Here is a 14,263-nt window from a genome sequence, read left to right as displayed (position 1 = left end):
AATAATCATCTTGGAACAATAAAGTCCAGACGAACTTCTTAAAGATCACGTTATATTTATAAACACATTTTATTTGTTCGTATGTATATCGTTAATAAATGGTGATATAATAATGACAATGAAATGTATAGCGCCGAGCATAAAACGAGCAGTCATATTATAATTATTATTAATAATATTCCTCTTACAATAATCTTACTGTACTGGGGTGTGCCTACCTACTGTGCTGCAACTTGATGGTCTTGTCCATGTGTTTTGTCACTAATTTTATATTATTTATTCATAGTCATAATAATAATTCATAATAATCGTAACCACGGTTGTAAACGTATGCATCGTCCTAAGTATAAACAGCTCCACACACTAATTTATATTTTGTTTTCCTTTCTTTTTTTTTACCTCATCACTTTTTTTTCTTTTTTTTCCCCTCATGTGTAATAATCATAATCGTCATTAATAATAGTAAAGCTACTTAAATATAAATGTATCATCTCGTGTCTTTGTGGAATATTTGCGGCTGCTGCTTGTGCAGCGCCTATAGAAAAAACTTCAATTCCCGTTCGATAACATTTAATACATCAAATGTCAGTTTCGATGCGTGAAAGACACTTTGTATTACGCAAGGTTAAATTACCCTTAATGACGTTCGAGATAAATCATCATCGTCGTCTCTATCGTAAAAAACTACAAGGAGGAAGAGGAATAGGATGTGGTGAGGGTAAGGGATGGGGATAAGGGAAGGGACAGCACAGAGCTTCGAGAACCGGAAACAAAAAAAATAAAAATAAAAATAAAAATAAAAATAAAAATAAAACAAAAATGAGAAACGACAACTGATTTGGACGAGAGAATTAAATGTGACGAAAGGAAACGAATAAAAAGATAAAAAATATGGAGAAACAACAAGAGACTGTAAAATTCGTCGCTTGTGGTCATGGTCGTTCATTGTTAAAATAAAAAAAAAAAAAAAATAATAATAATAATAATAATATTAAAAGAAAAAAAAGAAAAAAGAAGACAAAATACAAAGGGCGCGAAGCACACGTATTCATTTTGTGTGTATATATATATATATATATTTTTCTTTTTTACGATTCGCGCATTTACGCATCCTTCCGTTGCCATTAATCGGATCTAGCGTACCGCGCTCTCTCATTAAAAACGATCTATACAATGTACAAAAAAGAATTAAGCAATAGTGAGAAAGTGTGCCGTCGATGTCGCGTAAAGAGAAGTATAGTCTTCGCTTTGCGGGAAGAGAAAAAAACAAAAGTTAAGAAAAAAGAAAAATAATAAAAAAAAAGAAAATTAATAAAAAAGAAGTAAAATAATTAACGAACAAATATAATAAGGGAAGAGAGAGAGACGCATCGATAAAAGAAAAATATATAAAAAAAAAGAAAAAAAAAGAATAAGAGCGATAAAAAGATCATTAAAAGCGAACTATTTATCGTGAGAGAAAGAGAGAGAGAGAGATATACATAGATACATATATAATATTTATAAAACACGTGTGTAAGGAAATGGGTGGATATAATAAAAAAAGGAATAAGGGTGACAGAGGGAAGGGAGTAAGCAAGTGAGCAAAAGGGATAGGAAAATCAAAAAGGTGGAGGAAGAAGAGTGAACGATCTCGGGGCGCCTCGATGATGATCCGCCATGAGAGAAAACGACGAGAAGAGAGAAAAAAAAAGAAATTTAATAAACGAAAAGTAAACAATAAAAAAGAGAAAATAAGATCATTAAAAAAAGTAATGACAGTGATGGTGCAAAGTGAGAAAATGTGAGACTGAGAGACTGAGAGACTGAGAGAGAGAGAGAGAGAGAGAGAGAGAAGAGGGGACAGAAAGAGAGAGTGAAAGAGAAAGAGAGGGGATAGAAAAAAGAAAGAAAGTAAATATAAAAATTATTAAAAAAAAAAAAAAATGATAATAGAAAATCTACTAAGATTGTAAAAAAGATGTCTTTCGTGCTAAACTGCTCGATTAAATTTATGATTTTCGTTCGAGAGAGTTTTTCTTCTCTCGACGCTCTTTTTTTTCTACTGCTAAAACTTCGATTTCATAGATCGAATCGACTGATCGATCGATCGATCAATCAATTGGATGAATGAACGGAGTCATTCATAATCATTCTTCCTTTCTCTCTTTCTCTCTCCTCCCCTCTCTCACTCCGTCTCTCACTCTCTCTCTCTCTCACTCTCTCTCTCTCTCTCTCTCTCTCTCTCTCTCTCTCTCTCTCTCTCTCTCTCTCTCTCTCTTTCTTTGCTCTTTTCACATACTTTCCTTTACACACTCGAGCATTAGAAATTTATTTTTCTCTCCGGAACGAAAGTCGTGCGCTTCGAGAGACGTTTTTTAATTTTTTTGTCTTTTTAATTTTTTATAATATATTTCCTTATCTTTAATTAATTAATTAATTAATTAATCAAGTTCCTTTTTTCTTTTTTTCTCTTCTTTTTTCACTCAATCCGAGATTTCTCGACGAGCGAACGACTTTGTTTTAGCATTTAGGCTGCTCTTTTCTTTTTTCTTTTTATTGTTTTTTTTTATTATTTTTTTTTATTTTTGTTTTTTCGAGACAGCAGTAAAAATTCGATTAAATATATCTTTGCGGGAGATTGTTCGTAGATTCTATATCGAACGGCGAAATTTGAAAGGAAACGGGAGATGGAAGAGGAGAAGGAAAAAGGAGAAAAGAAAAAGAAACGTCGCGATGAAAGACTTTTTCTCGCGCCTAAATAGAGACAGACAATCAACTAAAGGGAGAAACTAGAAGAAGTAGAAGTAGAAGTATACGTTACGTTGCACGAAACGCAAGGTAACTTTGCACAGCAAGGGTCAAAAGGTCGACGCAGGAAGCGTCCCGACGACGACACGGCGCTAGGAGACGCTTGGACCTCTCGATATTACATTGTCTATCTTTCTCTCTCTTTCTCTCTTTCTCTCTCTCTCTCTCTCTCTTTCTCTCTTTCTCTCTCATACACACATACTAATTTTTGTTAAAAACATCTTCGTGAATAATTCATGCGATTTCACATATTCTTCCCTAGCGTAGATTGCATTTGGCCACTGATAAAAAGAGACGACACCTGCGTTAGGCTATTGCATTTCGATATATTGCAAAAGACCTACTTGGATTCTACTTTGACTCACGATAATAGCGCTCTGGTTATCATTCTTTTTCTCGCTCATTCGCTCGCTTACTCACTTTCAATCATTCGTCATCATTCATTCTCGTTCATTCATTTTCACTTTCTCTCAATTTTTCTTTTTTTCTTTCTCCTTTCCTTTTTTTCTCTTTCTCACTATCTCAAACACATTTATACGCACGAGCACACGTAGAGGGTGGGAAAAAGGGCTCGGATGAGTTGCGTCGCTCGAATCCACGCGTGTCCTTAAAGGGTGTCGATGAGAAATGGCGTACAACGTTGATGCGATCGAACGCGCGCAATAATAAACGAAGTATTAACATTATACATGATTCTATTAATAATAATCTATATACGCATAAGTAGAGAGCACTGCTGATCGTCAACACTTCTTTTCTTTTCTCTCTCTTTCTTTCTCTCTTTCTTCTTCACGTCCTGTTCTCATCCTATCTCTCTCTTTCTTTCTTTCTCCCTCCCTCCCACTCTCTCATGCTCAAACTTTCCTCTCCTTCTTTCATTCTACTTCTCCTAACCTCTTAGCTCTCTCTTAGCAATCTCCGTTACAATTATAATCATCATCATCACCATCGCCGTCATTATCATTGTCGTTGTCTTCGTCGTCGTGTCGTCGCCGTCGTCGCCATCATCATCATCGTCATCGTCCGTTCCTTCGAGACATACTTACGCATTCCTATCATTTCATACACACGCACACAGACGTACACACATATACGCACATACACACAGAGGCTCACAGCAAACAAGAAAAAAGAGACACATGCATACAAACATGCATACAAAAGACTCTCTCCCTCTCTCCCTCTCAATCTTCCTCTCCTTCACTCGCTCCGTCTCTCTTTCTCCCACTCGCGAACAACACACCCTTAATTATTCCTCTGTTAAATCCTTTCAACGAACGATTTTACTTTCTGCCACGCAACCACCACCAGCTTATTTCCCATCCTTCTCCTTTTCTTTGTTCTCATCGACCTCCTTGTCCTTTTCCATCTCTTTCTCCTCCTTATCCGCCTTCTCCTTGTCGCCTTCCTTCTCCTCCTTCGATTCTTTCGATTCCTTTGCCTCTTCCTTACCCTCCTTACCCTCCTCCTGTTTCTCTGGCTTCGGCAAGTGCGTATTTATGTCCAAGGTGGAGCAGATCTCGTCCCAATCGGGGAAGCATCGTTCCTTCATACGCGAGCAATGACCAACCAGATTCGGGCAATTCTCTTGCATGTAGTCTCTCAGGTTGTATGGCGTCTCTTTGTCGATGTAAAGAATTTGAGCGAGGTGAGCGAATGCAACAACGTCCAACTGAGTCAGAAAAGGGAACAAAATGAAACAATTGTATATAATCAAATAAAAACCATTATTACTATTACTAGTATTACTACTACTACGACTACTACTACTATTAATAATAATAATAATAATAATTATAAATAGTAATAAAATAACTATCATTACTATAAGATATATGGTTATTGATCTATTTCGAACAAAGTCATTAAATGATAAACTTCGAATATATATTAATTTCAAGAAAATAATATTTCTAAAAAAGGCATAACGATCGAAATGTATCGACTCGTCGATCTTGAATTTGATAAAAATCGAACGAGATGGGAAAAACTTGCCTTGGAATTTCTTTCTCTTTTTATCACTTACCGTAGTCGGCTCGTCACCGAAGAAGAACGGTTTGTCGGCCAACATGTCGGAAAGGACCTTCAGATCTGCGCAACCAAATTGGGAGACTTCCTCCGGTGTGTGCACGCCCATACCCTGAGCCTTCACTTTCCTCGCACCCTGTAATAAATCCCACTACATTTCACTACAGACGGTCGCGATTCTTTGTTCTCTACATTGAATTCCATTGAATTGTCCTTCTTCCCTTGACTTCTCTTTAGCAATACCTCCTCTCCCTCCCTTCGTCCGCGTCCGCGTCCGTGCAAATCCAACAAGTAACAAAACACTCTCTTTCGAAGAGCATTCCCTTTGCAAACTTGCGGACAGAACGAAGGGATTCGAAAATCGATGTTAAAAAAGAAAGAAACAAAAATAATCGTGAACTTCCAAAAAATTTTTAACAATAAAAGAAAACCTAATCTAATCTTTCACGAACTTTTTTTTGTTCTTTTGTGAGCCTAGAAATAAAAATCTTTATCTCTTATTTAAAAATCTTTATCTTTATCTCTCTCTCTCTCACTCTCTCTCTCTTTCTCTCTCTCTCTCTCTCTCTCTCTCTCTCTCTTTCTCTGTCACATTATTTTTATTATCTAAAAAAAAAAACGTGTCTAACTTCTAACACATCAATATCATATATGTACACACCTAACTCTCTAAATGACGAAAAGTGAATCTTACCTTGCGCCCAAACGTAAACTTAAAGAAGAAATTAAGGATTCCAGTTGGAATGCGTGTCCCAAGGGCATGTTGGAGATTGACCTTGTAGCCCTTCAAAACTTGATCCATGTTCTTGGTACGCCAGCACGCAACTGCCCAGACCAAATGATTCTCGATCATCGATATCATCGCGTGTGATACGCTTCGTTGTTCAGACGTCAATGCAGCGTCTAAATCCTTGTCAAACTTTGAGCTAAGTTCGCGAAGGATGATTGTACTATCGGCGATCTCTTCGCCGTTCAACTCGACGAATGGCAGCTGGCCCTTCTTCGAACGAAACTTCATCTTGTGATCGACGTTCTATAAAAAAAAAACAGACAAAAAAGAAATGCTTCAGTAAAAAGAAAGAATGAAAGAAGTTAGGATGGAAGGAAGACAAAATTGCTATCGTTATTTTCCATACTTTTCGAAACAATACAAAAAAGAATCTCGTCCCCTTCGAAATTGTCTTATCTGATCGGTGCTCGGGACAGTGGTTAACAGAAATTTCGAACACAATAGACTCTCGATCTATATCCGACCGACCTCGTTTCACGATATTCCTTTTGCAAAATTGAAAATCCTCTCGGTTGTAATGACTCAATCGAAATGAAATGAAATGAAATATAAAGTCAAATGGAATACCTAGGTTAAGCTGGTTTAATAGTGAGATTGCTCGAATGTTTTTCAATTTGATGACTGATATTGAAATACATATTACGAAATATACAATACTTCATTTTTAATTGTTATTTTATAAAATTGACAAATACATAGAATATCTTTCTATTTATTTATCAATATGTATTTCAAATATGATAGACTAGTGAACGTTTACCTTATCTGTACCTACGTTAGAAAACGTTAGAAAATATTCATTTCTATTTATAAAGTCACGCTCATGAAATGCATATACATTCAGAAAAGTAAAGAACTGTATAACGTGGTTTTCATCTAGTCGAATCAGCATCGTTGCATCAGCAACGATGTCCTTTCTTAGAATTTATCAAAAGAAGCATGCACCTGTTCGTTCTTTTATCCATCTTATTTCCTCCATCGATATATATGTAACTACATCCTTCCACTTCCGGAAGTGCTTCTATTCTTGGAAAGAAACCTCGTAAACGAATGCACGAAGAAATTATATGTAAGATCAGTTTATGCTGATCTAGCAGCAGCTTGCTAAGTCGGATTAAAAGGAAATGAAAGACACCTGTCGGCTTCTAAAATAACGCACCTAATAATGTTCATAACATAAAAGTTTACATATTATCATTAAAGAGGATATATTATGTTCTTCGATATTATTATTATTATTATTACTACTATTATTATATATTATCTCTCTAAATGTAATTTAAATCGCACGATATAAAATAAAATTTTGATTGTAACTCAATAATAAATATACGAGCAGATAAATACGTTATATTTTAAATCAGTTTTAAAGGAAAAAAAAGGAAAAAGCATAAAAAGAACAAAAAGAATTGACGATAAGAACATAAAAGATGGATGTAACGATTCTGCACATCTCGTAAAAGATTCAGACAGGATTAAATGGGAAAAGTTTTACGTTCGATAAACCATTGACATTCTAGACTAGCCCTAAGCAACGTTCGAAAACTTAGAAAGATCGCTTTATCGACTCCCCTTTGGTAGGAGAAAAGCTTATCGATCGTTAAGGGGGAAACTTCACCCCTTATCTGCGTTTCTTTTTTTTCTTTCTCTATTCGACCGGCATAAACCTTTACGCGTCTCTCGGTTTTGAAGCCCATAGGATGTTGAGCCAGTCTCCCACTCTTTCTCTCTTTCTCTTTCTCTCACTCTCTCTCTCTCTCTCTCTCTCTCTCTCTCTCTCTCTCTTTCACCCTCTTTCCCTCCTTAGTCACTCCAAAAGAGAGAGAAAAAGCAAATTCGAACATGGATCGGTTTTACGTTCGAGGCGTGAGCCCCACCCTGGGAGACTGCGACATGTAGTATGTACTACGCATACTGCATGCATACAGTGATATTCAAAAATAAAAAGAGAGAGAGAGAGAGAGAGAACATATATATATAGATATACTCGATGATATTATATATAGATGTGTATGAAACTTATATGTTGTGGTGATAATGGTGATGATGGAGTCGAACGACTGCCGAGGTGCGATGCCTCCTTTTCTCTCTCTCTCTCTCTCTCTCTCTCTTTCTCTTTTGCTCTCTCACTCTCTCTATCTCTCTAACTCTTTCTCTCATAGGCTTCTCTCTTTCTGCAATGGCGTGTACCAGCAACGGTGTCGACGAATAACGGCCTGGTGGGGTTGAATAAACGGCGAACGAGGAGACGCGTGCGCGCGTGCATAAACGAGAGAGAGAGAGAGAGAGAGAGAGAGAGAGAGAGAGAAAGAGAAAGAGAACGAAAGGGAGAGAAAGAGAATGAGGGAGAGAGAGAAAACGAGAGAGAGAGAGAGAGAGAGAGAAGGGCGAAGTCGTACAGTAAGGGGAGCAAGAAAGCCACGGAAGTGAAGGGGAGGGAAGAAAAAGAGAGAGAGAGAGAAAGAGAGAGAAATCAGTGGCGCCGGTATTATTTCTTGAGTATCGACGGGGGTGGTGAGAAACTTTTGCAAAAAAGACGAGAAAAAATTCTTCTACCTGTTTTTTACTTTTCTCTTCCTCTCTCTCTTTCTCTATATCTATCTTCATCTCGTCGACGAAATTGATTCGAGGCTAAATCGGTCTCTTCGATACTTACACGGCTATATTCGCAAATTGCTAGACGACTCCTTTTTTCTCTTCGATATACCCAATTCAACTATCTCGGCTATCTCGTTTCTCTTCGAAGCATGACAATAGACCGAAGATAAAATCGACAATTACGAAATAGTGCATTATTCTCGGAAAATGGAAAGATATAGAGATATGAAAATAGAGATATATATTTACGACGAACGAGATGAGATGAAATAAAGACCAGGTGAGATATGATAAAGATTTAGTGAATTTTTCAAATCATACAGATAAATAGAGAGAAAAAGAGTCCATTACTTTTGTTTCTTTTATTTATAAAAGTTGAATGTCGTGAAAAAGATCGACATCATACTCATATATTCCGAAGAAAAAAGAAAAGAAAAAAAGTGAGAGAAAACGGATGTATGTTTCTTTCTCTTTTTGAATTTTCTAGTTTTCCTTTCTATCTCTTTCTATCGGTCATGTTCTTTTATGCGGAAGATCGACAACGACGAAGTCCCATGAATACCGTCGTGATGCTTCGAGGCACCCTTGCCGAGAGACGTAAGAAAAAGAAACGACAAAAAGTCAAGAAAAAAATAGAGAAGATAAAGAAAAAAGAAAAAGAAAGAGAAGAAAAAGAAGAAGAAAAAGAGATAAGAAAGAGGCTCTTTCACCTGTCGACCGTACCTCCTAAAAAGGAAAATGCTCCAAGAAAGAAAATGCCCCCGGGAGACGATCCTAACGATACTCTCTTACTCTCTCTCTCTCTCTCTCTCTTCTCTTTTTCTTCCTCTTTTTCTTTCTCTCTCTTTCTATTTCTTTTTCTCTCTCTTTCTCTCTCTGTCTCTCTGTCTTTCTCACTTTGTCTCTTTCATTAAAACAATGAATTTCATTCTCCATTTTATCATCCCCGAAACATCACCGAGTTCAACCCATCCACGATCTTCACCACTACCCTTGCGCCACATCCAGCCGTTATCTCTCGAAATCAACCCCTCTGAAGGCGGCCATCTTACTGACTATAAATTTTCTTTCTTTCTTTCTCTCTCTCTCTCTCTCTCTCTCTCTCTCTCTCTCTTCCTCTCTTTTTTTAACATTCATAGCTTTAAGAAAATACGGAAAAGGAGTACAGTCATATATTGGTTGCAGTAGTACTAGTAATAGTAGTAATAGTAGTAGTAATAGTACTAGTGGTAGGAGTAGTAGGAGTGGTAGATAAGGGTAAAAAGATGAGGAAAACGTTTCGTGGCCCTCACATTTTCGACTCAAATGAGAATAACTCGAGTAAGCATGTATTTCTCTCTCTCTCTCTCTCTCTCTCTCTCTCTCTCTCTCTATCTATCTATCTATCTATCTATCTATCTATCTATCTATCTATCTATCTCTTTCTCTCTTTGTTTCTTTTTCATACAAGTCTGTATATGTATACATATGAAAAAAGGGGAAGCTGTGGAAAGAAGGAAAGAGAGAGAGAGAAAGAGAGAGAGAGAGAGAGAGAGAGAGAGAGAGAAGAAAAGATAAATATAGTAGGAACGCGTGCAGCGAGTAAGAGAGATAGAGAGAGAGAAAGAGAGAGAGAGAGAGAGAAGGGAAAGAGCAAGGGTGGTTGGGTGGGTGGAAGGGAGAAGAAACACGCAGAGGACGATGAACTCTCGCGGTAGGCAGCTTCCGTCGCCTGGCAACGTCCCCTCTCTCACAAACTAATACTCCGAAACACTACACACAGAGAGGATAAATCTATTGGTAGTGGTAGAAATCGGTAGCTGTGTATCCTCATCTATGTTGGTAAATGTAATGGTAGTGGTTAGTACTGCTACCGGTGGTGGTTCGCATCGTTGTCATCGTCGTCGTCAGTTTGTGCGCTGGTATTGATCGTCGAGATGCTGCCTAAGCTCTCTCTCTCTCTCTCTCTCTATCTCACTCTCTCTTATTCTCTCTTTCTCTCACTCGTTCGTTCTCGCTCTTGCTCTCTCGTGCAACCGAGCACAGAGAACGGAACACAGAGCGGTGGCACAGCCTCCCTAAAGAAGCCGTGCACGGATCAACCGCCCGAAAACGAAAGCGTTCGCGTTTACATTGCTCTATCTATATTAAGAAAAAGATATTCCTTTTATTATTATTATTATTATTTAGTAAAAGTCTAATATTAACGCAATTTATCGGATCATTCGTAAAAGTTAATCTCTTAAATAATAATAAAATATCACACATTCATTAAGATAATAAATCTTTTTAATACTTAAATCTCTATATAATATATATCTTCGAAATATTATTATATTTTATGTATATTATGTATATTATGTATATATTAAACTATTGAAAACTGTTGTAGATATAAATATTCTTTTCTAAAAGGAAGAAAAAAGAAAAAACAAAATAAAAGAGAGAGAGAGAGAGAGAAAGAAAGAAAGAAGAGTAGCAATGAATCATAAATCTCCTCTATCCATTTTAATCCTACGCGTTTAGTAGTTAAGCATCGTGATTCTTCGCGATCGCAATATCCCGAGTCGGTCCATTTGCGCTTGGCCAATTGTTAATCGGCTAAGAGAGAAAGAGAGGAAAGAGAGAAGTCGATGAACGATCCGTCTGTTCGGTGCTCGTTATGTATCAACCGAACAAATAATGCTGATAAAGTTTCGACGCGTATATTGCTGGTAAACACGTAATTGTATGCATATATATATATATATATATATATAAAGTACATATATGCCACATTAAAAAGGAGAAAGAAAGATCTTAGTATCTTTCTCACAGATGAATAATAATTTTATTTGACAAATGAAGAACATAAGGAAATCGGCAAGCAGGATAATAAATCTTAACGTCACACTGAATAATATCTAATATACCATATTATACTAACTATACTACTTTATTATATCACTAGCTACTGTCTCTCCTACTGTAATCGAGCGAGGAACTCTAATCTTTCCATATCAATGGGTTTCATAGTTTTAAGCCGGATCATAGCTACTTTTTGTAATTCGATGAATACCATTGTCTGGCTAATTTCGTATTTAAACGTTCAAGTATAATCGCGTTTACAATTACCTATGATATGTATATACGATACGTTTACGTATTACGTCGTAATACGACTCGAATAAGATATTACAAAATGAATCAATGAGTGTGCCCATTGATCAATTAATTCCCGTTATAATCTTCTAACGTCATAAAACTTTGGAGAATTGTATTTTAATTAAAAATAAAGACATTCTAAATTCGATATTGAACTTTCCCAACTAAACGAAATTATCTTATAATCAAATTATCTTATAGTATTAAACGAGTTCATTCGATAAAGCTGACTATGAATCCCTCTTCTCCATTATTCGTTCATCCTAATTTCAATCAATATCTCTATCTCTCACAAAATTATCGAGAGGAACGATCGATTTTTCTCAAAAAAAGAAAAAAAAAAAAATAAAAAAAGAATAAAAGGAAAGTCTCAACGAATCGATAAAAGAAAAAAATGTAAGTGTATTTCATTTAAAAGTATTATATCTCTTATAACATAAAAAATATAAATTAACGTTGTGCATAACGATACATAAGGAACGATCGAGTTAATCAATTCCAAAGGCACAAAGTGGTCGCACCACTCGAGGAATGGAATAGACGAGACGCGAGTTCCGTCTTGCGTTATCTCACACCGACGTGGGACGGGCAGAGCAAACCGCGTTGCAAAGTCGAACGCGCACACGCGCTCTTTCTCGCGCATAATGCGAATCTGAAAAGCCTATGAATCTAAATTGCGTGTGGAAGAAAATTGGACCGACTGTGTGAGCGAGCGAGCAACCAAGCAACCGACAGATATCCTCTCCTCCTCCCGCCGTCATGCCGTCATTAAACTCTAGCCTGACTTCCTTCTCCTTACCCTCGCTACGAATTCCGATCCAGCAATCATACGATTAAATTTTAACGTGGGTTTATATATAGTCGAGGCTTACACATACAAACATACATACATACATACATACATACATACATACATATATAGATACATACATACATATATACATATATAGATACATGCATATATACGTAGACCTTTCTTGCGATTTAAATGGACGTCCAGGAGCGCAGTGATCCGTTCTTCTCTTTCTCTCTCTGTTTCTTTTCTTTTTTGCTATCTATACTCTTTTCTCTCTCTCTCTCTCTCTCTCTCTCTCTCTCTCTCTCTCTCTCTCTCTCTCTCTCTCTCTTAGCATACAAACACACATACGCACACACATGTGTTAATCGCAGGGAATGTCAGTTTCGTCATTGTGCTTCGTGTTCCGCGCGCACACCATAGGCACAATGCAACGACGACAACGACGACGACGAGAACAGTTGCGTGTTCGATGCATCGTAGACACGAATGACAAGAGTACAGAGAGAGAAAGAGAGAAGAGAGGGAGAGAGAGGATATACCTTTAAATGCTGTCGTGGGAACGTCATATTCTGCCAGAAGTAAAGCCGATAAACGGCCTAACGGCCTTGTTACTTCTCATTCTCATCTTTGTTTAAATTTAATATATATAAATAACTAATATATATTATGGATATATTATGTATATATATTATTATATATAATATATATAAATATTATTATATATAATATATATATATATATATATATATATATATATAATATATATATATATATATATATATATATATTAAGTATATGTGTGTGTATGAATAAAAAAAAATATAGTTTTATATTTCAATTTCGATTTTAATGGATGAAAAATGACGAATCATGGACGAGAATATCTTTGAAACTTCGATAATAACAAGCCACGATATCCTGTCGCACGTGGGTGAAGAAACTTGTTCTACGAAAAGAATCTTCAACTCGTATGTAGGTATATATATATATATATATTCTTTATATATATATATATATATATATATATATATATATATATATATATATAAAGAACAAGAGACAAAGAAAGAAAGAAAGAATCAACGAGAAGATAGATTTTCGTTACGTTAAGTACTTCCTAAGCAGATAAAGGGAACGTAGGCGTGTACCATTCGCTATTGTCCTTTATTCATATGCAGAAATTTTTAAATAGCCAGCGCTTTTATCTCGCTATTCGATCGCTCGTTTACATCGAAACCAATTACCGCGCTTAACTTTGAATTACATAGCATTATCCTGAACGTTTAGGCGAATATCTTGTTACTTTTATATCGATGTATGAATACACCATATACGTACACACATATATATATATGTATATATCTATTTATAAGAAATAAACTATGTGCATATATACACGTTTAAATATGCGAGCTATGCACACGATCCTGATATGGAGAGAGAATCGATATAATTTAATATGCATATACACGAATCTATATTTGTAAGTCTATGTTATTATACAATCATGAACACGTACAAACATACGTGTTCTATATTTATTGTGCACGAGTACGCATAATAATCGAGGGTAGAGAAGAATCGTAGGAATATTTTGCACGCTTACACGTTTCAATAGTTTCGCGAAAGAAGATAGAGAAAGCAGATATTTATGTTTGTACGTGTATGTACGCATATATATATATATATATATATATATAAATGTATCTATAGATATCTGATTCCAAAGATAATGATGATAATAAAGATATTATTTTCTACCATCGAATTAAATTATGATAGAAAGTTGAATACTCAACTAAGTTAACAACACACATAACTGAGAAGAATTCTTGTAATTACGATAAACGAGCACGTACATATATCTACTTATAGGTAGATACGTGCGAACAACATTCAGTCATCTTATTCAGAAATCGTTAACGATCTATCAAAAGAGAAACACGCGATGCGACGACGAAGAATATATCTATCAATCAATTATGTTTCAGGAATGTATCGTTACTTATTGTTCCACGTATACTTGATGAATTATTGTTAAGATTCCTATATTCTTTCCCTCTCTCTCTCTCTCTCTATCTTTTTCACGAAAAAAATCACGAAACTTCTCATATAATTTTTTATAGGTAACAAGA

At 35.9% G+C, this 14,263-nt stretch overlaps 1 protein-coding gene across 2 annotated transcripts in view; it reads right to left on the bottom strand.

The window, feature by feature from the left end:
- Positions 1-253: 253 nt before the first annotated feature.
- Positions 254-14,263, bottom strand: part of LOC124423967 (failed axon connections) — a 42,667-nt gene continuing 28,657 nt past the window's right edge. The window contains exons 2-4 of one of the 2 annotated variants that reach the window (XM_046962377.1): positions 5,513-5,851; positions 4,817-4,969; positions 254-4,462 (exon numbers count right to left, since the gene is read on the bottom strand). In XM_046962377.1, the coding sequence (XP_046818333.1) occupies positions 4,103-4,462; positions 4,817-4,969; positions 5,513-5,851 (852 nt within the window). In that variant the 3' untranslated portion in view covers positions 254-4,102. The remainder of the gene's footprint in view (positions 4,463-4,816; positions 4,970-5,512; positions 5,852-14,263) is intronic. The other variant, XM_046962378.1, reaches the window with a different exon arrangement.

Source organism: Vespa crabro, chromosome 4, assembly GCF_910589235.1.
Source record: "Vespa crabro chromosome 4, iyVesCrab1.2, whole genome shotgun sequence".
NCBI lineage: Eukaryota > Metazoa > Arthropoda > Insecta > Hymenoptera > Vespidae > Vespa > Vespa crabro.
Note: the sequence above shows the minus strand (reverse complement) of the source record. Positions and strands in the feature narration are given on the sequence as shown.